General features: G+C 32.8%; 2 protein-coding genes and 2 long non-coding RNA genes across 6 annotated transcripts; 2 read left to right on the top strand and 2 right to left on the bottom strand.

Annotated features, from left to right (window-relative positions):
* Positions 1–1639: 1639 nt before the first annotated feature.
* LOC131654109 (uncharacterized) lies at positions 1640–2436 on the top strand. The gene is made up of 2 exons (XR_009299224.1): positions 1640–2080; positions 2153–2436. It is a non-coding gene; the product is annotated as an uncharacterized LOC131654109 (long non-coding RNA).
* Positions 2373–5596, bottom strand: LOC131654108 (D-glycerate 3-kinase, chloroplastic-like). Its single transcript, XM_058924529.1, has 12 exons — positions 5219–5596; positions 4241–4614; positions 4064–4143; positions 3938–3989; positions 3800–3841; positions 3635–3713; positions 3527–3558; positions 3374–3442; positions 3214–3288; positions 3002–3118; positions 2861–2911; positions 2373–2734 (listed from the first exon to the last, which is right to left on the bottom strand). The coding sequence occupies exons 1-12, from the start codon at positions 5418–5420 to the stop codon at positions 2591–2593; spliced, it is 1317 nt and encodes a 438-aa protein (XP_058780512.1). The 5' UTR covers positions 5421–5596; the 3' UTR covers positions 2373–2590.
* A 1745-nt stretch (positions 5597–7341) lies between these two features.
* On the bottom strand, positions 7342–11233 carry LOC131648385 (cyclin-A2-4-like). The gene is made up of 12 exons (XM_058918150.1): positions 11112–11233; positions 10165–10487; positions 9802–10075; positions 9530–9684; positions 9233–9325; positions 8961–9094; positions 8641–8716; positions 8375–8451; positions 8244–8277; positions 7987–8136; positions 7760–7894; positions 7342–7685 (listed from the first exon to the last, which is right to left on the bottom strand). The coding sequence occupies exons 2-12, from the start codon at positions 10429–10431 to the stop codon at positions 7632–7634; spliced, it is 1449 nt and encodes a 482-aa protein (XP_058774133.1). The 5' UTR covers positions 10432–10487; positions 11112–11233; the 3' UTR covers positions 7342–7631.
* Positions 11234–13316: 2083 nt separating this feature from the next.
* LOC131654107 (uncharacterized) lies at positions 13317–16964 on the top strand. 3 transcript variants are annotated; one of them, XR_009299221.1, is made up of 9 exons: positions 13317–13665; positions 14211–14271; positions 14355–14531; positions 14813–15226; positions 15319–15475; positions 15574–15618; positions 16101–16198; positions 16429–16503; positions 16615–16964. It is a non-coding gene; the product is annotated as an uncharacterized LOC131654107 (long non-coding RNA). The 3 variants fall into 3 exon arrangements; XR_009299222.1 differs by having other exon boundaries at positions 15574–15680; XR_009299223.1 differs by lacking the exon at positions 15574–15618.
* The last annotated feature ends 4139 nt before the right edge of the window (positions 16965–21103 follow it).

Genomic DNA, 21103 nt, shown 5'->3' with positions numbered 1-21103 from the left:
ATCAACCAACTTGAATATCAATATAACGAGTAAGATTAAAATTTAACAAGAGTGATTGTGGTCTTGAATATTTTTCTTTAGGCGTATTCTAAAAAAAATGTGCTATTATGGTCATGCATGTCTACCCTAATTTAATGAACGCTCTAAAATCTATGCATGAGACTTCATAAGAAATGACCCCACTTCCATATTCACGTAAATCAGTCTATCAATAGTACTCCTATAATTAGATACTCTATTAATCCTCATAGATCTCATTAAGAGTTTCTATTACCTCAACCTCTAATCCCTTTAAGAATCATGCTCACTAGCATCTTTGTTCTCTTATAGCTGTAGTAACAATTCTTAATTTTTGCAATAGCTGCAATACTAATGGATCAAGACAGCAAGCATGGGTTTTTTCTATAGGAGAATCTCCGCTAGCAAGCAACTTGCTTCTTCATTAGTGGTTACAAGAGTTACAATTTTTTATTCCAAAATGGGTTGAGTAAAAATCATTTATGCTAAAGATGTAACCGCTATTTGCTTTGAAATTTGACCGCGGGAATTTTTTGATAATGTAATCTAAACTTCATGATCATTTTAAAGCTCCTCATAACTCTCTCAATATAGTGCCAATGCCTCATACGTCTACTAGTAAACATGAACAACAATCTTACGACGTAGGCTATCCCTCAAAGACAACAAAAAACTTTTGATAATGTAATATGAGGTTTGCGGTCCTTGGTCCTTTTAAGACGCCTCATAACTCTCTCTATATTGTGTTATTGTTCCATACTAGGTATATGGATAAACCTCCACAATAGTCCTATGACATAGGCTACCTTAAGTAAGGCAGACAACTTTTGAATATGTAATCCTAGTTTCATGATGGAGAGAAGGAAACTTTTAATAATGTAATTTAAGGTTCACGGTCTTTTTAAGACATCTTATAATTCTCTCAATATCGTGCCAATGACTCCATACTAGGTCTAGTGGAAAACTTACACAACAATCCTACAAAATAAACAATGTGAAACAAACTGCGCGCGGTATTAATTATTGTTATCGCTCTCTCCGTTTACAAAATTTCTATACCCCTTGAGGTACACTCCAAGTAATCATCATCCACTATATAAGCCCTATATCCCTTGAGGCACACTCCAAGTATTCATCCTCCATTGTATAAACCCTTAAAAGAAGTGAAACTTGTTCATTGTAGGACTCAGTTTTTTTTTTTTTCAAATTCATCTCAGTATTGAAACTTTGAGACTTGTTTGGCAAAGATTCCAACATCAATGCATTTACATCAATTGTTCCAACAATTTCTATATAGTTATAAGTTATTTCCATAAAGCTTATAAAAATAAGCTGAAAAATAGCTTATAGACATATAATAAGCAATTTTCATAATTTCTTTTAACTCACAGCTACCTATGTTAGCATATATCCTCAAATAAATCAATTCAAACTTAGCTATACACTTATTATGATTCCCCTTCTCTTTTCAATTCTTTATGATATATATTTATTTCAAAAATTGTGAAAGAAAATGTTGAGTTATATTTTCTTAAGATTTTTAGTTGAAGTCAAAATGTTGACTCCCTAGTTCTATATCAAACTCATCAATGCATCATGGCAATTGACAGCATATGCTTAAGTTGCTGCAGCTGTTATTGACTCAACCATATTTGATTAAAAGTGGTTGTGTTTCTTGGCAATAAATGATTTTGAACTTGAAGGGTAGTTAGAACTAAGAAAGCTGCCATGTGATTGGTTTTAACAGATAGATAGATGTCCTAACAAGTGAACTCAATCAATTCCTTTCTACTAACCACCATAATAAATATGATTGGTTACAAGTAACAGATATACTTCTCTAGTCTTGAACATAACCAATAAAAAACTCATATATTTTTGTGCTTAACTAATTCTACTTTATGTGTTTCTCCATATATATCATGGCAAATGCTGCTATATGAATCAGATTCAAGTTCAACTCTTCCCAAAAGATAATGGTGTCTGCACTAGAACAGCAGCAGACAGCACAAAATGATCGTGCTCGCACCCTCCGCGAAGAAAAAGGAAGCATCTATGCTTTGTATGTATACATTTTTTAGATTCAATTCTCTTTATTTTCTTTTTCGTTTTCCAAACTTTCTCTTTGTTTCAGTTTCTATACACTCTGTTGCTGCTTTTGCTGCTATGAGAGTCGCCGATGCTGCTGTGGACGCACCTGCTGTTGCTGTCCCTAGATTGCTTAATCTCCAAGATATCTATGCCAAGTTTATGTTTCATTGCTTTTTTTTTTGTGTATGAAATGATGATTTTCGAAGCCATTATGGAATAATCTTTGAAAACATCGATAGATTTATCATGATTTTTCGTCGGTGTATCAATAACAAGAAATCAAAGTTTCTATTTCAATAAATCGCAAAGCCATATGCATTATTATTATGTTCTGATAAAAATATCCTCTATACATTTCAAAGAAAATAGTGCTGATACATCGACTTATCTCGACCAGTGATGAAACGAATCAACTCTGAATGATCATCTCGATTTTCTCAAAGAATGGAAAAACCCAACATTGTCCTATCATCGAGTTAAACTAGGCACCTAGGATCGGGTTTCTCTTTTCATCAATTTCAATGGTTAGTAGATGCTGAGGATCTGATCCATTCGGGCCCTGCGAGTAAAGTGTAGGAAGATACGCGTTGTATGCTGGCAGGTAGCGCGAAACAAAATCATTCACCTGAAGACAGCATAAACCACGAAAAAATCTTACCTTAAGTCATTCGAATGCGGATATTGCAAACACTTAATAGACATTATCATATATTCATACTGAATCTAAACATAACTCGCGCAAACAACAGACCTCATCATCAGACATTCCAGGATTTCCTGCCTCCCTCATTGCAATCTCAGCCTGCGATTTTAACAGCATGATGCGTGCGTTAACGTTACAACCCGGTTCTGAATACAAATTTTATCATTTCTGAATGTCGAAACAACCTACCTGCAAGCGCCACTGGTAGACACAGCTTGGATCCTTAATCTTAATGACAATCCATGATTTTATATATTTGTCCCACGCATCATAATAAGCTTCGAGGTTCTTATTTATTATTTCTAGCTGCAAAATACGAACGGTTGATTATGTTCCAAGAACAGCGCCGTGAACTTAACGTGTATATTAAGAAACAAAAAAGATACTTTACTCATCCTAACCTGAGGATCAACCGATTTTACAACTTCAACTGGAACAGGCTTGAAACCAAGCATCCAGCCTTCAAATAACACAACCTAAAAGTCCATACACGCTTGTTAATGGAAGAATCGGCACGTATTTCAGAAGCAGTTCAAAAGTAACAATTAGGGATTCTCTTACTTCAAGTGGCCCTTCAATTTCAGGCCATGTTGAAGGATCAGCGCGGTCACCTCTTCCGCCGAAAGCAGACTGCAAATACCAAACAATTTGTCATAAGCAATTACGAATTCAAAAGATGTTTAAATAGTCCAAATATGCACTTTATTCCCTTACTTTATCATATCTTGGTAACTTCATCTTGATACCTGAATACTTTCAACAACAATAAATTATACTAAACATACAATATAATTAAGGGGGGAAATGAGTTCAAATATCCACCTTCTTTCGACATTTTGGTTAAAGCCGTCAGCGTTTCAACAGAAATAGGAAGATCATGGCTTCCCGCATTTCCACGAAACTGCAACAAAAATATTTTAGTTGTCATTATCATAAAGTTCCTTGATTATACTCGGTTTGCTACATCTCTTATACGTGTATAATTACCTCAAGAAGTGCATTTCCTGGATTAGCTTCTCTCAGTTTATTCTAGAATCCAAACACAATTTATTGTTACTCCAAAAGAAAAAGAACATGAAAGTATTAACCGAAAAAACAAAATTTTTGAAAACGGATTCTATATACCTGGCCTTCAGCCGTCAAATAAAAATCATCTATCGATATTGTTGCAGACTTCCTGAAAATTTTATATATAGCCATCAAAACAAAAGAGAAATTCAAGATAACTGTTGCTTCAAAGCTAAAGTCTACCTGCCAATCATTTGGAAAAGGTAGTCGAGAGCAAAGACGAGGGTCGTCTTTCCACAGCCTTGAGGAGCACTAAATCCAATCTGAGTCATACAAAATGAAAAGGAGTTATAAGGCCTTTAAACAACTCTTTTTCTTACAAAATCTTCATAGCATATTGAAGGTAGTTGAATATGTTACCACTAAAGGAGGTATATCTTCTCCATCTTTGAATTTGGACTGATGCTGAACAATCTCACTTTCACACCAGAGAAAAACTGGTATATAGTAATGATAAAGCCTAACTTTTTGAGGCTCGTTCAAGAACAGTTCATTAAGCTGAAACAGTCTGCATAGGTGTCGCCCGTAGGTTAACCACTTATCTATAGACTCGGCCACAATCTCAGGCGTCAAACCAATTTTGTCAAGCAAAGGTCCTGAGCAAATAAATGTGTACAGGTCTTGCACAGAGGAAACTTGAGCAGGCGATGACGGAAATACTGAATGTACAGGACCGTTCTTTTGCTCGTTGCTGACAGATGGCGAACTACTGTGCAGCCATGAACTTCCACTACCTGCAGAAAATAATTTAACTGTAAATTAAAGATTTAGACGCGATATCTGCTTTCTGTGCCCAAAAACTTTTCCAGACAGATTTCGAACTCGGGTTTCACTGAACGATCGTCTTTAACAAAAGTTCCATAATCACTCAAGCATAATTGCTAGATTTGCGTAAACCAGCGTGATTTTGTGATTTTATGAGCAACTGCAAAGACTAATTCCGCGGGATAATTGAAATTCACTGAAGGGTTAGTCTCTCCCACGATGTTTTTCTCGTATGCACGGACCGGAGAAACTCGAGAATCTATCTATCACCCGAGTCACACCATGTTAGTGAAAATGTAGCTTTTCAACATGAACATAAAGCATCTAATATTGTTTTCATGATATAAAGACCAAAGATGAGAAATTTCTAACAACTTGAAGGCCTAATACTCATCTCAGAGACAGAATAGAGTCACATAACATGTATCAATCATCAAACAAACTAGTATGAATAAGAAACTTTCAATACAAACACTTTCATTCAAACACACATGCATGTAACAAGACAAAACATAGAAAATTGGTTAATACAACAGTAGTACATGAATTGGTTAAAGTTAGAGAAAAAAGTACCTGATTTTGAGTAATGGGTCTTAGAAGAGTGAGAAAAAGTAGGGGCAGAAAGGGAAGAAAGAAGAGAATTGGAAAAGAAATGAAACTTAGAAGTGTTAGAATTTGGACAGAAATAAGCATAGTTAGAATTTGAAGAAGAACAACAGAAAGAAGATGAGATTGTAGGGTGCAATGTTTGAGAGAAAACATTCAAAGTAGCCATTGTTGTGGTCTTGTTTTTCTCTATCTAGTTTGCAACAAAAAAGTCGGCAACAAATCTTAGCCGCCACGTAACCATTGGCTCGTGTTCTTTGGCCAAACCAGTGATTTACACCAGAAAAAATAAATATAATATAGTACAGCTATATTCTATTCAATTATTCTATTCTATCTAAACATTGTGTTTGTGTATCAAATTCTATTCTAATCTATCTTCTTAAATAGTGTAAGTTTAGTTTTCATATGGTTCACAACCTACGTAGAACATGTAGCATAAACACTTCCAAAAAATCCGATACCAATACCGACACTTATAATTACATTCAATTTATTTATATTTTTAAGTTATAAATGTAAAAATTATGAATGAGTCCGGGTCAAGATCCTATCTGTGTATGTGTCTCTGTCGTTCCGAGCAGTAACACTTAATATCAAAGTTCAAAATAATAAAACTATCAAAACCATACACAACTTAGTTTTTTTAATGGCAAAGAAGATCACAATATAAATTAGGAACTTAAAATCAAATTCAATAGAGATAAATTAAAAGAGAAAAAACAGCGGACCCGAAAAAAATAGATCACGTAAAAAAAGATGGTTTATTTTTACGGCAACAATTTTTAGGGTTTGACACAACATTCATAAAAACGTATCTCCTTTTATTTATGTCAAAATCATAAAAATTTATGATTGATGTAAAATAAAATTATCATAATTACCATGATCCATGACGATATAGTAGAAATCAGAATAACCTTCTAGACTTGATCTATTTCTTCTGGACGATTTTTTTTAAGTCGAAAAGACAAACAAATAAAAACCCTAATTTAAAAAGGAACATGAAACGAATAACAAAATTTAGGTCTTATTCTTCCAAACTCTTTACATCTATTTACATTGTATTTGTGTATGCAATTCTATTCTATTCTATCTTTTAAAATAGAGTTAGGTTTAGTTTTCATATGGTTCACGTAACAACTTGTATCAAAGTTCAAAGTATCAATAGCAAAGGAGAGAAAAAACTATCAAAATTATAAGTTACAAATTAGGGCACAAGCTACTCAAAATCATAAACAATCAAAATAAAGAAGAAAGCCACAAAATATATAGCCTCAAAAGAGAACAAAATTGTTATCTCTTACGAAAACAATTCTTAAGATCAACACAACAACATTGATAAAAGAGACTAGTTTTCTTTGTCTATTAAAATTAAAAACATGTGATCTATAAATTTATTTTGACAAGTGTAATTAAATTTTTTATTAAATAGCAATATGTATAATGAATTTTTTCATAAAAATACATGACAGCCAACAAAAAAAAAAATTACCATGATTCATGACGATGTGATAGAAAGTAGAAGTGACGTTCTTAATCTCAATGTATTTCTTCTTAGAACAATAAATAAGAAAATCAATTGTATATATTTTTTAGAATAAACACGAAATTTATAACTCTTTTCAAGTTATTACCAATTACCAAAAATAATTAAATTTAAATTTTTTTCTTTTGAAACAGTCTCATCCTCTCTGTCGTCTCTATCTTCTTGTTGTCTTTATCCTATTGATCATGTGTTAAACGAGTATAATTTTGATTCTTATTGATTTTCCTTTAAAAAATTATTTTTGATTGATTTGCATTGTTTTTTAAGTAAGCAAAGGATTATTATATTCATTTCTTTAAAGTTTAAATATAATAATCACAATAATATTAATAACTACTGCTTTATATAAAAATTAGAATGATTTGAAAGAATTGATAAATAAAAAAAAGGTAAACAGTAAATTCTTTGAATATATTTAATTCATATAAAGACCAATGCATCAATTGTTTAATTAATGTAAAAAAATAAATTTTAATTATAAGAGTTTTTTCACTAGTTAGAATTTACTTTCTTGATTTGAATAAGTATTTTATCACTTTTTTAGATTTTACTTTTTCACTACCAGAAAAAGTACTTAATTAGTCTTAAGCAATCTCATATCACTGTTACAATAAACCATCTGAATTCAAGACATTCTAGGCAACATTCTTGATCTCCATTGTTCATAAAGACTAAGAAGTAACCAAAATAGTGATAAATGTATATACAAAAAAAATAATACTCCACATATAAGAAAAGGCATGATGAGCTGTTTTGAAACATAAAACCAGAACATGTCTCCTTTTTTGTTACAAATTAGGGGTCCTTCCCTTGCATTCATCATCTTCATCTTCAAAACATTGTTTCAAGCAATTTTGGTGAAGACAAAGTTGCTACACATTTGAGCTGCACAAACAGAAGATTCTCATCATGTTTCATCATGAAAGTTAAATAATAGACATGAAAGTTATCTGGCGTACATTGTCTTGTGTGTACTTCATGCGGATCGAGGTTAACGGACAGTCATTGCTATTCAGTTGTAGATCTTGTAATGCAAGAACCGCGGCTTTCAAATCTGATGCTTTGTAAGAAGCATAGTGTTCAAGAGTTGGATTCTACACAAGATAATAGTAACAGCATTGATGGATGTTACCTTTGCTGTGTAACTTCATTCAGAACCAAAAAAACATGAAACAGAAACACTAACCCATGGGTGGTTTGACTGATCTAATGTCCATCTTGCGAGGAAAACCGCAGATGCAGCAATCATTGAAGGAAGGAAATTTAAGAAACCATAGCTCATCAGTGTTAGTTCAGCCAGGTAATTCGCCAAGTACTCCAACTCAATGCTCGGTCTCTGTAAGTTTTATTCAATGACAAGTGATTAGTAATAGTAATACTCAAGTCAACACAAATCTAGCCTGTCTTAGATTAAGCAGCATTTTCCTAGATCAATCTTTTCACCTTGTAAGAAGCTTGTGCGGCTCGAAGAAATCTCCTATTAAACCAAGAATGTATTAAGATAATGCAAGAGGAACTCCAAATTACTGATATTTTTCGTATTAGTGAATGATAGAGTAAAGGTGAAGAAGTACCTGAGGAAAGTTTTCGTAGTAGGAGCAAATAGTTGATATGCAGTGGACTTCAGGACTAGAGACTCCATCTGTAGTACCTGTCAATATACAGAATATTATGATATGGATTTGGTACGTACCATACGCGTACCGTACCCCGTAGTACTAGTACCAGGTACTGGTACTTTGCCTAATACCGCATACAAGTTCTTCCGAGGTTTTGATGCATGTTTTCCTTGATATTTGAATATTAACCATTCATTGTGGAAAGAGTAAGACGTATATACCTGCCCTTTTGTGTATGTGTTGTCCGTGATGAAGCAGAAGTCTTCAACATGGGGGGCGTTAATTTCTTCGTACTTTCTTCAATCACGTAAGAAAAAAGACATTATTAAGTGCTGGTGTCAAACACTCACATGTATAATAATCCGAAATATAATTATACTGAAACATTATCATTGTTGTTACATTAATGCCAACTAGCAGAACAAGGAATGGTGTGACATTATCTTTGTTGTTTACTGTTTTTAAACATTCACTGTGTCTGATTACTGTCAACTAAGTCATGAATCACAAGAGGTCAGGCTCCTTGAATTCGGGAACTTACGAGGCAATTAGCATGCAAGTGATGCCGAGCAACTGAAGTTTCTGTCTTTCAATGAAATTTTTTGAGAGAAACCAATCAATGAGATATACAGTGAGGTAAAGTGTATTTGCTTGCAATTTGTATCCATCAGAAACCTGCAAATGAAGTTTAACACATGGGAATTCAATTCAGAATTCATATTTTATCAACAGATATAATCCACATATGTAAGTTATATTATAGTATCAACCACTTTAGTATGAGTCAATATTGAAAAGTCGAATAATGCAAACCTCCACAAGCCAATCAACCAGTATCCCGCGCATGCTTGGAGTGATATCTTGCTGTACTGTTTCCATTAAGTTAGGATTAGGCCTTCTCGACAGCTGAAAAAATGAAATGTTTGATAAAAAGCTTAGCAGAAAAGGTGAAATCAAAGAGAAACATTTGTCGGAAAGGTTAAGTATCAAAAGCGTGCTTCAGTTGAATATTTGCTTTACTAATCATCAAGCATTTTATAAAGTTCACAATTATGTGTCACAAGACAACATTGGTAGAGACAAGAATGACAGAACATTAACGGGACAAACCTCAGCAACACGCATGTGGTCGTATATATCAGCAGCATAGAGGCTGCAAAGTTGAGGATCTTCAAAATCAGCATCTATGTCAGCAACATCTGGATGCTTTGACACACCCAAAAGTTCATAAGTGTTAACTTTCTCGGCCGCAACAGTTTGTGAAACTAAGACCGAAAATAATCACAAGTAAGTTACTTCAACAAACTAACAAGTTATCTATTCATTTTATGGTGGTACTAAAGCAATGCACAAACCATGTACTACAAAAATAAAGGAAAAACCTTTCTTTTGAGAAATCGAAGGCCGAGCAGATACTCGAGATGTCTGGCTGAGAAGCAGATCGTTATTTGTAGCACAATGGTTGGCACTCAGCCTAATCGGTTCATTGTCTTCCAACTTAACTGAACACGTGACATCTTCTGATGATCTAAGCCGCATTTCTGGTAATTTCACCGGTTTTGAGTCAACAATAATCTGTGGTAACTCCATAGCAACTGATGTAACCTCCTTTGAAACATCAGGTCGAGCGGGTTTATTCAGCTTTCTTTTCTTAGCCTAGCAGACATTAATGTTACAGGTTAAAGTCTTAGAATCATCAATAGAATGGGAAGAATAAACAAGTACCTATCCTATCCACTATTCACCTGAGTTTCAGTTGGATTTAAACAACTCCTATTACTTTTTTCACAGCGAACGTTCGTGACATCATGAAGAATTGCCCTCTTCTTATGCGGCAGATATGTATCATCTGAAACTGCTCTTTTCGAATTGGCTCTTAGGGGATGCTTCTGACTTTCTTCTGCCACCTTCTTCAATGGTGGCAACTGTCCAGTTGCACTTAAAGCAGCAGCTCGAGCACGAGTCAATCGACTTGGAACCTCTCCAGCTTTCATAATGCCACTCTTCCTCATCTCTACAAGATCCAAAAGAACTCCGAACGAATACTAAATCTCAGTTGGTGAATTTTCTACAACACAACAAAAAATCTTGTTCAAACAAACACTTGTCAAACTAATAAACACATATTTTCTCTAAAACGTTACCTATTTCAATACCTTAATCAATGCCCTAAGGGAAATTTTCCGCAATCTCAATACAAAACCATGTTATCAAATGCATATACAACAATAAAAAACCTTTGGATTCCATAACAACAAATCATGCAATTAACAAAGTAACTAATTTGTCTCTTAATTACACTAAAGTGATCAAAGTCACCAAATTTGGAAGGTACAGAATCATTTCCAAACCTTAAACAGAAACAAAAAATGTTTGGATGTAAAATTAGGAAATAACACACAATTCCAATTAATAACAATAAAATAAAGACAGCACAAGCCACAGAAGACATATATGGTCTCTCCATTTCATCAAAACACAAAAATGTTACTATGTTCCTTAAAATGTTGTCCAAGTTACCCATTTTAAAATGTACATCAAAGATTGAAACTTTATCCCTTTTATATAATTCTAAGCTCATTTTAACACAGACCCTAATAAATTAACATGACCCAGAAACCAATTCAAAAGGAATTTGAATAAAAATGTGGACTTTCTTTGATAGATTTGTAAATTGAGAAGAATAAAACACCTGGGGTTTATGCTACAAGCTCCACCACCAGCTCCATTGAAAGGGAGACAAAGGGTCACATAGATAAAGAAAGTAAAGAAAGAGTTTTTGTGTTGAAAACAGCTATGAAGAGAAGAGAATTGAAAGCGGGATAGTGATTTGGTTTAAAATCTACTGTGTGAGAAAAAAGACAAAATAAAAATATATTAAATAATTAAATAAATAAAAATAATAATTGTTTGACTAGACTTTTTCAGTTAACTTTTTTAAGTTGAATTTCTGAGCTTATGTCAGTTTCAAAGTAACTGATTTTATATGTTTATGATATTGGTTAATACTTAAGTACATCAATATATTATTAAAAGTATTTTTATTTTAATAAAAATGTATATTTTCTTTTATTTATATGTGTGAGTTTTTCAAGTTAATTTGGAAACATTTCTTCTCCAACACTTTCTGACATTATTTTCTCCAAGAGTTGGTACATTTTCTCCTCTTACAGTTTGGGTACACTTGGTTGAAATTTATTGTATTGGTTGGTGTCTTAGTTTTCAAGGTGATGAGTGACACTACTAGAAATACACAGTTTACCTGCGGAATTTCCTGCGGAAATTATTCCGCAGGTATACCTGCGGAATTTTCTGCGACTTTAGAAAATAACATAAACTTTCCTGCGAATAACTACTTTGCAGAAAATTCCGCAGAAATACCTGCGGATTTTGCTGCGAAAACTATATTTGAATGTAAAAGTTTAACTATATTACAAAATCCGCAGGTAATTTCGCAGGAAATGTTTCTGCGGATTTTGCTGCGGAAATCTGTTTTATACAAAGTCAAACTATATTACAATATCCGCAGGTAATTCCGCAGGAAAGTTTCCTGCGGATTTTGCTGCGAATTTTATTTTGTATTTTATTTTAATATTATTTTGAATTGTAAAATATTTTTCTTTTAACATAAAATTTTTTTTTTCTGCAAAAATAATTAATTAATATAAATGTTTTGTAAAAATAACAGAAATATTTTTTAAATTTAATAAGAGGTAAAATTTTTAATTTAATGTAATTTTTCAATTTGTATTTTAATAAATTGAATGAAAATTTTGAAAACTAAAATTAAAAAAGATATTAAAAAATTGAAAATAAAAATCTAACATAGAGTAGGAATCAAACCTATTATCTATCTTATATTAGATCAAATTATTTACCACTAGAACAATACCTTACGAAAAGGTATAAAAAATTTGAAAACAAAAAATATAATGATTTGAGAGTTTGTGAAATATAATTTACTAGGTTTGTGAAGTTTTACATTTATATTGGCTGCATTTATGTCGACTATTAGTAGTAGTTTAAAAAAAGTAAAATAATTTTTTTGGTAAACCAAAAAACAAATACGGAAACTAAACACATGTTTACCAAAGAAAAAAAAACATTTTTCTCAAAGGTAATGGAAACTCATCTAGGATTTTGTCATCGGGAATCATCTCTATCAGCTGTTTGTGAACTATCTGTATCCTTGTCATCGCCGTCGACTTCTTTGTATCACCACGGTCATTTCCCTTTTCCCATCTCAGTCTCGTTTTCATGTTTTGATTTTATTTAATGCATATTATTAGCTTAAATCAACATCCAGTGTATTCCTAAATAGTGTCTTGATTTTATTTCAAAATGCTTTATGCCTATTAACAAAATCACTTAAAATTGTCCCTAGCTTCATATATTCTCTTGAAACCACTTTTATTGGAATACTATTTATCTTTTAGAATTTCATTATCTTATTGTTTACTTTAATAGGCATAAGTGACAAAGAAGTTGATCCAATTATAATTTCTATTGGAGAGAAAGATTGTTGAATCATTTGTGAGTGATTAGTCTTGTTGAGCTATATATGCATTAAATTATATTAGGGAGAAAACTCATATTCTAGGATCCATTGAGACAGTTGTTCTAGATGACATATAGTTAAGAAATAGTTTTTATAAAAATGATAGGATAGTGGTAATTTTAGGAAATACTTGTATTATCATTTTAACTTTCAATCACAAGTCAATTTATCTACTACTTTACTTATAAGTCAATTTATCTACTAATTTACTAATTTTATCTACTAATTTACTAATTTTATAAAAATAAAAATGATATAATTTTAGTTAGTATTAAATTTATTTTTGATATTAATAAAAAAGAGAAAAATAAACTTGAGAGAAATTGAAACATAGTAATTTTCATTTATCTCACCCTCACGGAGTCACGGTCTCACCCCTCTCTTTGTCTCCATCGTTATCTTTCTTCTCGGAAACCCTGAACCATCTTCACTGTTACGAAGCCGCTCCACCCATTGTGACACCAAAGAGAAACCATTTCTTACTCTCCAATTCAAGAGCTTCCTATTTAGTTAGAAAATGGGAGGTAGTGAAATTGAAGGCGGCGGCGAAGATGACGGGTTTTAGTTCTCCGATTGACCGTAAGTATCATCCCGTGTTGGCTAACGATCGTGATTTACTTGAGATGTCTTCCATAGATCCAGGATCTTCTTCTTCCCCAGCGTTTCCAGATCAACCTTATAATCTCAGGTGTGCTCTTCGATCTGTATGATTTCAGTTATTTTGATTCGTTTGGGTGATCTAAAATTAGATGAATATGAAAGAATTTCAGTGAAGCTAGTGATGCTTTTGATAGGGAGTGGTGTTTTTGCATGAGGGATTGAAGCTGTAGTAGTGATTTGATGCAAATTGTCACAAATTTTATCCTTTTTTTAATGTCTTGTATGTGTTTGACAAAATGTCTTAGAAAAAATGACATATGGAGGTTGTAATATTTTGTATAACATAGGGAGGTTGTAAGGTTAATCTAGCACATCTCTAACAAAAAATATTAACCACTAGTTTGCAGCCCTGCTTTTTTATTTGATATAGGGAAATGGATGTACTCTTTTTTTTCTCGCTTCTAATTGCTGCTGTAGTTTTGAAATTGTTTACATTTTTGGAAATTTTGAGTTTGAATGTTAACTAGAGTTGTAAATCCATGGAAACAAAGTGGTAAAAGTTTCCATACATTTTTAGAATATGTTGTAGAACGGTTAAATTATGCACAAACTAATATAGTTATTGGGTTACAGGATCTTACCCATGTGTGGCGCAGAGGAAGAGAAGGTTTCATCCGTCTCCCGCCAATTCCCAGTAAGTGTTAATTCGAATTTGATTGTTTTTGGCATATGTTGTGTGTGTAAGTATTGTTATAATGTTATGTTATGTTTATGTAGACTGGAGTTGTTTATGCGGTTGAAATCTCCCATTGAAGTGAGCGTGATTTGGTTAATATGGCTAACAAACGTACCAATGTTATACCGATTATTGAAGATGCTAGACATCCGGCTAAGTACAGAATGTTGGTTGGCATGGTAGATGTGATATTTTCTGATGTTGCTCAGCCTGATCAGGTGTGAATTAAATTTTCACTTTTTTATGGTAAAGTAGTTGCTATACATGATTATATCTCAAGAATTTTACTATTCACTGTTGTCCTGAAGACTTGAATATGCTCTACTAATTCCTGACTTCTCCTCAGTACTTGTTATTATACTTGTTTACGCTGATTTTTAGCTATGTACTACTAAAAGCTAACTTTTTGTGTTTTGTTTAATTTCTCTCAAATTTTGTATTATGAATTCAATTCTGTTTATATGAATATTCATATTTAGTGTAAAAATATTTTGGACAGAAAATGCTTTGCCTGGTGTTGTGTTGGACAGAAAATGCTTTGCCTGTACCCAAATGGCAGGATTTCAGCTGATGAAGCTCTTAACCATCCATATCTTCAATTTTGACCGCCTAAGGGCCTATTCTCTCTTCCTTTCTACTTTTAACAGAACAATCTTATAGAATCTTTGTCGTAAACAGTGTTTGATTTTTGATAGTGTGTGTTTTCCACTTGATATGCAAATACTCATGTTTTTTATGATTTCTTTGTCTTAAACAGTGTTTGATTTTTGATATGCAAATTCTGCAATTTATAAGGAATGCTATGTCTCAAAAAATTCATTTAAAAAGGAAAGTAAATGACACTTAAAGATAAGTAATTTGTTGTAGCTTGAAATCTAGCAATTTGGATGCTACAACAGTGTTGTCAAGACAGGTTTGAATATTCACTAAACTGGCAATTTTAGTGATATCTTTTGGTTGTTACCACTAACTAAATAATGTGCCTTGGATGACTATTGAATATAGATCTCTGAGCTTGGTATCTATCCAGCTGTCGACCTGTTTGAGAAAGGTTGCAAGATTGCAAATGAAGGATGTAGCTAGTCGTCTTGCTAAGAAAGGAATTGCATTGGCAGTGACTGATGCAGCACTAGATTTAATTCTTGCCAAGAGCTATGATCCTGTAAGTGTTAAAATCATTTATGTACTCAATCACTTTGATATGGAATACTGCAAAAAAAATGGTACTAACTAGTTTTTTTGTTGTTGTGACTTGTGTAGGTAGAAAACTTACTAATATATTATTTGTTGAAGTTACGTGATAAGGTAGAAGACTTGTTTAGTTATAGTCTGCTGCAAGTTGGATAGTATTCGATTTTTTTAAATTGGTAATATAACTGAAAATGTTTATTAACTTAATCTTAGATAAATAATTCATTTCGGTATAGGTTAGGTTGGTCACTTGGAGTGCCAAGATTTTATTGATAAGTATGAAAATTTTGTCCAACTTTGTATGAATGATGTTGTTTCTTAGTTGACTGCGGTAGCGTATTGTATAGTCTGGTTTACCATTACTATAAGGTTGTTTTAAAGTTAACACGCGTGTAAATAATAGTAGAAAATTGTGAGTCAGAAAAGACAGATATAGGATCACTAATCATGACAAAACTTACCTTTCCCACTTCCCCTTATTTGTTTTAATCATTCAGTCCATGAAATCATTTTTTTCTGCTAATATGTAGTTAGATTAAGAAGTTCAGACATGATTATTTCTATTCTGACTTCAATTTTCTTTCAACGATGTTTAGGGCCTATTGTACTGAATAAATCAGGTTATACTGAAAAGGGTTTCAAGAGGAAACTAGTTGTTTAAGCCCTCTTTGGAAAGGTCTTCTATCTATCTGAGGTAAGTGGCCTTAAACAGTCCATTTAACACGACTCTGTCTTTTTTTCTGTATGTAAAATAAAATATATGTATGGTCACTTTGTGTTTAAGCTAATTTTCTATGAGAAACTTTTTAATTCTGGTCTTGGGTCTGATTTAAGGAGTCCTCATGTATAAGCTACATAAATTGGTGCTTTCGTATTTTTTAGACTTTAGAATCAATATTATGGTACTACTTGTTGTTAATGCAGCCTGCAGAAATTGTTGCCCTCGTCGAAATTCCAAGTCATATCCGGGTTTGGGGAATTGATTTTGGAATAAGACAGGTTGGTTTTCTGTTATATAATTTTTTGTTATGAATTCAACATTCGAGAAAGGCCTTAGTAAACTAGGCTTCATCAAATTACTGAGTCTAAACTCGTGAAATTTGATTTCAGATTCAGCAGAGGTACAAAAAAGCTACTGGTTACTTGCCGTTTATTTTCGAGGGATCGTTGCCAGGTGCGGGATAGTTTGGTTATGTAGTCTTGACAGAGAATGAAAGCTGATCATGATTTGTATTTTTGTATCTATCTCGTAATCATGGCATGTATTCTTACAACCTACATCTTGACACACTCATAATGAATGATAAGATAGAATTGAAAATCAACCTAGTAAGATATGCAGAGCAATACAATATGGTTCTAAGTTTTTGAGTAATGGTGGACCTGGTACAGCGTAGAATGTAGACAAAACAACTAGCTTAGCACGAAAAGTTTTTAGTCTATTTAAGGTCAGTTTTGTTTATTCTTGTATATTTCTCAAACATGATAGATCATTGATCCAATTTATACTAGAATATCCTCTTTGATTGAGAAGATGAGATCTGTCCAACACCACAGGGTACACCCCTCCGTCTAATACTGCTAGGGGAGCAAATAATAATGTAGATTTTTTTTTATTTTAGAAATATATTTCCTGCGGATTTACCTGCGGATTGTTTCCTGCGGAATTAGATGCGGATTTACCTGCGGAATCTCCTGCTGAAAATATTACCCACGAAGGTTTTAGCTGGGGACGAATAACCGCAGGAAAATCCGCAGGTAACGTGTTTCCTGCGGAAATTTAGCTAAAATCCGCAGGTAAATCCGCAGGAAATTCGAGTATTTCTAGTAGTGTGAGACTCACGTGAATGAATTTAATAAATGAATTATGAAGTGAATAGCCTCTTCCTAACACTAGTAGTAGTTGTATAAAAGATGATGCACCAATGAATGTGCTAAAATGTGGCTCATGAGATCTAGAGTTTTATTTATCCTTCATGTTTGACTTTATTTTTATAGAAAGTAAAAAAGTAAAAGTAAAGTGTAAAATTGTTTTTGATATGTTTGAGAATTCTCACATGTGGTGGATTTTTATTTCATCTCATCTCATATACTTTTTGTAGACCTTGTAAAAACATTATAATTATAATGCATTTATAAGTAATCAATTTTTTAAATCTCATTCAAGATTATAGTTCATATTTTTTTATAGAGTAGAAGAAGTTTATACTCTATCAAATTTATCCTTTCGATTCAAATTAATTTATACTAAAATATGCTCTTATATGCAATTTACTAATTCATAAAAAATTGTACAATCAATTTATTCCTTTTAGACGGGCGGTATAAGTTTTTTAATTTTTCAATTAATGTGATTCATGTGTTTATCCAGATAAATTTTTCCTCTCTCACTTCAAATCATTATCTTGAAGGTCTATTAGTATTTCTCCCTATACTTCTTTACAAAAATTGATTTCCTCTCTTCCCTTTCTCCATTTTTCATCACTTCATATCCCTTTTCTTCCATTGCAACCGATTTTCTCCCTCAAACCAATATCACCCGTTGTTCAAATTTGAAGCTCTAACAACAAATATCTTCTTCTCCACTTGTGTGTAAGTAAGTCTCTTAACCAGATTTATGATGAATTACCCGTTCTTAGGCTAAAAACAGTGTGGCAATATACATGCAGGTCGAAGTAGAAATGCTCACTTTGAGGATTCCTTAGTTGTAAAATTAGATGCATTAGCTCAACAACCCTAGTAGCTCTCTTCATAGTCAATCCCTCAATAAAACCTCAATCTCAACTAACATCCTTTTCATGCAACTCCATCCCCAACATCGATCTTCTGGATAATACCAAGGGCTTTAGCCACCTCTGCTAGATCTCTTATGAAGTTCTCAATCAAGATACCAGACATAAAAAGAAGCTTAGAATTGTCTATAATCAGATGTATCAGTGGGAGTAACACAAGATAAAATAGAAGAAGCCCTAACGGATCACCTTGTTGCATTCCATTGGCTTACATAATATGTCCATCCAAGGTACATCTCGCTGCCCGACCATAAAAAAAAATTCAACTCACAAAAAAAAGATGAACATCTCCCTCTCACCTTGACAAAAGGGTTGATCGGTCTACCATATTGAAAGTATTCGAGAAATCTACCGTGAGCATATCCAAAGACATATCTCCACATGCTTGCTTAACACCCTATTAGTATTGTGCAAATGGTCTCCGCACCACCCAATACCCTGACCCCAAACTAGAATTCATTGAAATATTGTTACAATCTTTACTAAACTTTTTCATAGAAACTTTGGATACCAAGCGCCTCCAAATAGAACCCACATCAATTGGTCGTATCCCACTGTCAAGCTTTAATAACAGTGTCAAAGGTGTTGAGGCAACAAATTCTGCCAAATTCATCATACATCTTCCTCTCAGCCATAAGTTAAAAATTAGAGTTATTGCACATAAAAGATCTCTTGCAACAATATAACCCTCTCAACACGATGTGTTTAATATATATTGTGCACACAACCCATCTCTAACACACGATATCTATTTGATAATCTTCTCAACACGATGTGTACACAAACCATTTCTAACACATGATATCCATTTGGGATATGATATATAATGCATATGAAGTTAGTATCAACTTCAGCCACTAGAGAAGCTTCGAAGAACACGATGATTGACATGGAGGGAGGTGGTCTACATAAGTGTTTAACCTTCAAAATCTTCATTGTATGTCCATTATAAGGGGCCACTCCAGATGACCCCAACACTTTCACACTCGTTGTTAAGTGGCCATCTATAGTCTTGTGAAGACATTGCTTGACATTAGAATTCATCGTTTATCCTTCCCTTAAATATGAACCATCTCATGACCCAAATTATTTTGCTCAGAGCTTCCCCGCACACAATCAAATAACTTGCCAAGACCACACACGTCTCCAGGTAGTTAAGCAATCCATAATGTGTTGTTGTTGCAAGAGCTTTCGATTTCCAAACCTATGATCCCACATATTATGAGGCTTGACCATTATATAGTACAACGAGGAAGAAGTAACAACCGTACCCAAACACTTACAAATTTTGCCTTAGTAACCACCTTATAAAAGCATATTTCAATGTCCGAGAGAAGTCAAGACAACACCTAATAACCTTGAATCCAAAACAAACTCCTTATTTGTGTTCAGGTTATCTAATTTTGTTATAGGTGGTTTTGCGATATCAACAATGCGACTTTCGACCTCCCATGCCCATGAGAAACACGAACCAGACTATCAGGATGATGACATGTCCGACTCGTGGCATGAATGCTCATGTACCTTTCTTATATTCATTGCTCAACCACTTTTAAAGACTCCTTAAATGCCATAAATTTTTTTGATCATTCTGAACGACTTTCCGTAATGCACTTTTTTCGTTCGTTGCTAAATCTTAGACGAGACACCAGGGGCAGATGCACATGGAGGCATACTGTGGCTATAGCCACACCAGAATTTTCCCTATTAATATATATATTATGTAAAGTGAGAGGTAAGAATTTTCATTGAGAGAAAAAGGATGGAGGATAGGTTCTGTGGGGTTGAATTTGCGAACAAATTAAATATTAGAGCAAAGTAGTAGTAGCAAGTGACTGTGTGTAGATATAGCTAAGCAATAATGATGCTAGGCAATTGTAGATGTGACAAACCATTGACATGGTACAATATTTATAACATACAATTTATTTATATATTTATTTATATATGAAATATAGGATAGACAATACTTGTATCAGTTTGACTCGACTTGTTAAGAATTGGTTCCACTCAAATGTTAGTTCGAGTTTGACACAAATTTTTTAAATTCAAACTCAATTTTTTTAAATAAATTCACAAACAATTTAGTTCAATTTGTTAAGTTCATCTAGCTAGATTCAATTTGCTTGCTTCGTGGACTTAAAAACAATTTTTTATATAAATATTTAACATTTTAAATGAATATTTTTTAAAAGAATATTAAAATAAAATAAAAGTTAAAATCCATTTTAAAAAAAAACTTTATTTATATTTAACATTTTAAATTAATATTTTTTTAAAAAAATATTGAAATAAAATAAAAATTATTTTGCTCATTTGATAATATAAATGATCAATTAAAACTCTTAGATTAAAAAAAATATAGGATTAAGATTTGGGATAAAATTTTAAATCTATTCGTACAAACAAGGGTTAATACCATTTTATCCCCCTGCCATATAAGTCATTTATGGTTTACCCTCCTGTAAATTTTTTTTTTTTTGAAAAACAACCTTGCCATTTCAAAATACTAACTTTTTAGCCCCTAAAGTCAAAATCCGCAGGAAACCTGCAGATTTTCCTGCAGATTTTGACTTTAGGAGCTAAAAAGTTAGTATTTTGAAATGGTAAGGTTGTTTTTCAAAAAAAAAAATTTACAGGGGTAAACCAGAAATGACCTATATGGCAGGGGGTAAAATGGTAATAACCCTACAAACAATATATTTCTTATCATATATAATCGAGTTGACTCATTAACTTAATTAGTCAAATTATGTAGAGGTCAAGTTCAACTCAATTTATTAACGAACTTAATTTTTTTTTCTTTT

This window comes from Vicia villosa, linkage group LG2 (genome assembly GCF_029867415.1).
Source record: "Vicia villosa cultivar HV-30 ecotype Madison, WI linkage group LG2, Vvil1.0, whole genome shotgun sequence".
Classification (NCBI taxonomy): Eukaryota; Viridiplantae; Streptophyta; class Magnoliopsida; order Fabales; family Fabaceae; genus Vicia; species Vicia villosa.
The sequence above is the reverse complement of the archived record's forward strand: the minus strand, read 5'-3'. Positions and strand labels throughout refer to the sequence as shown.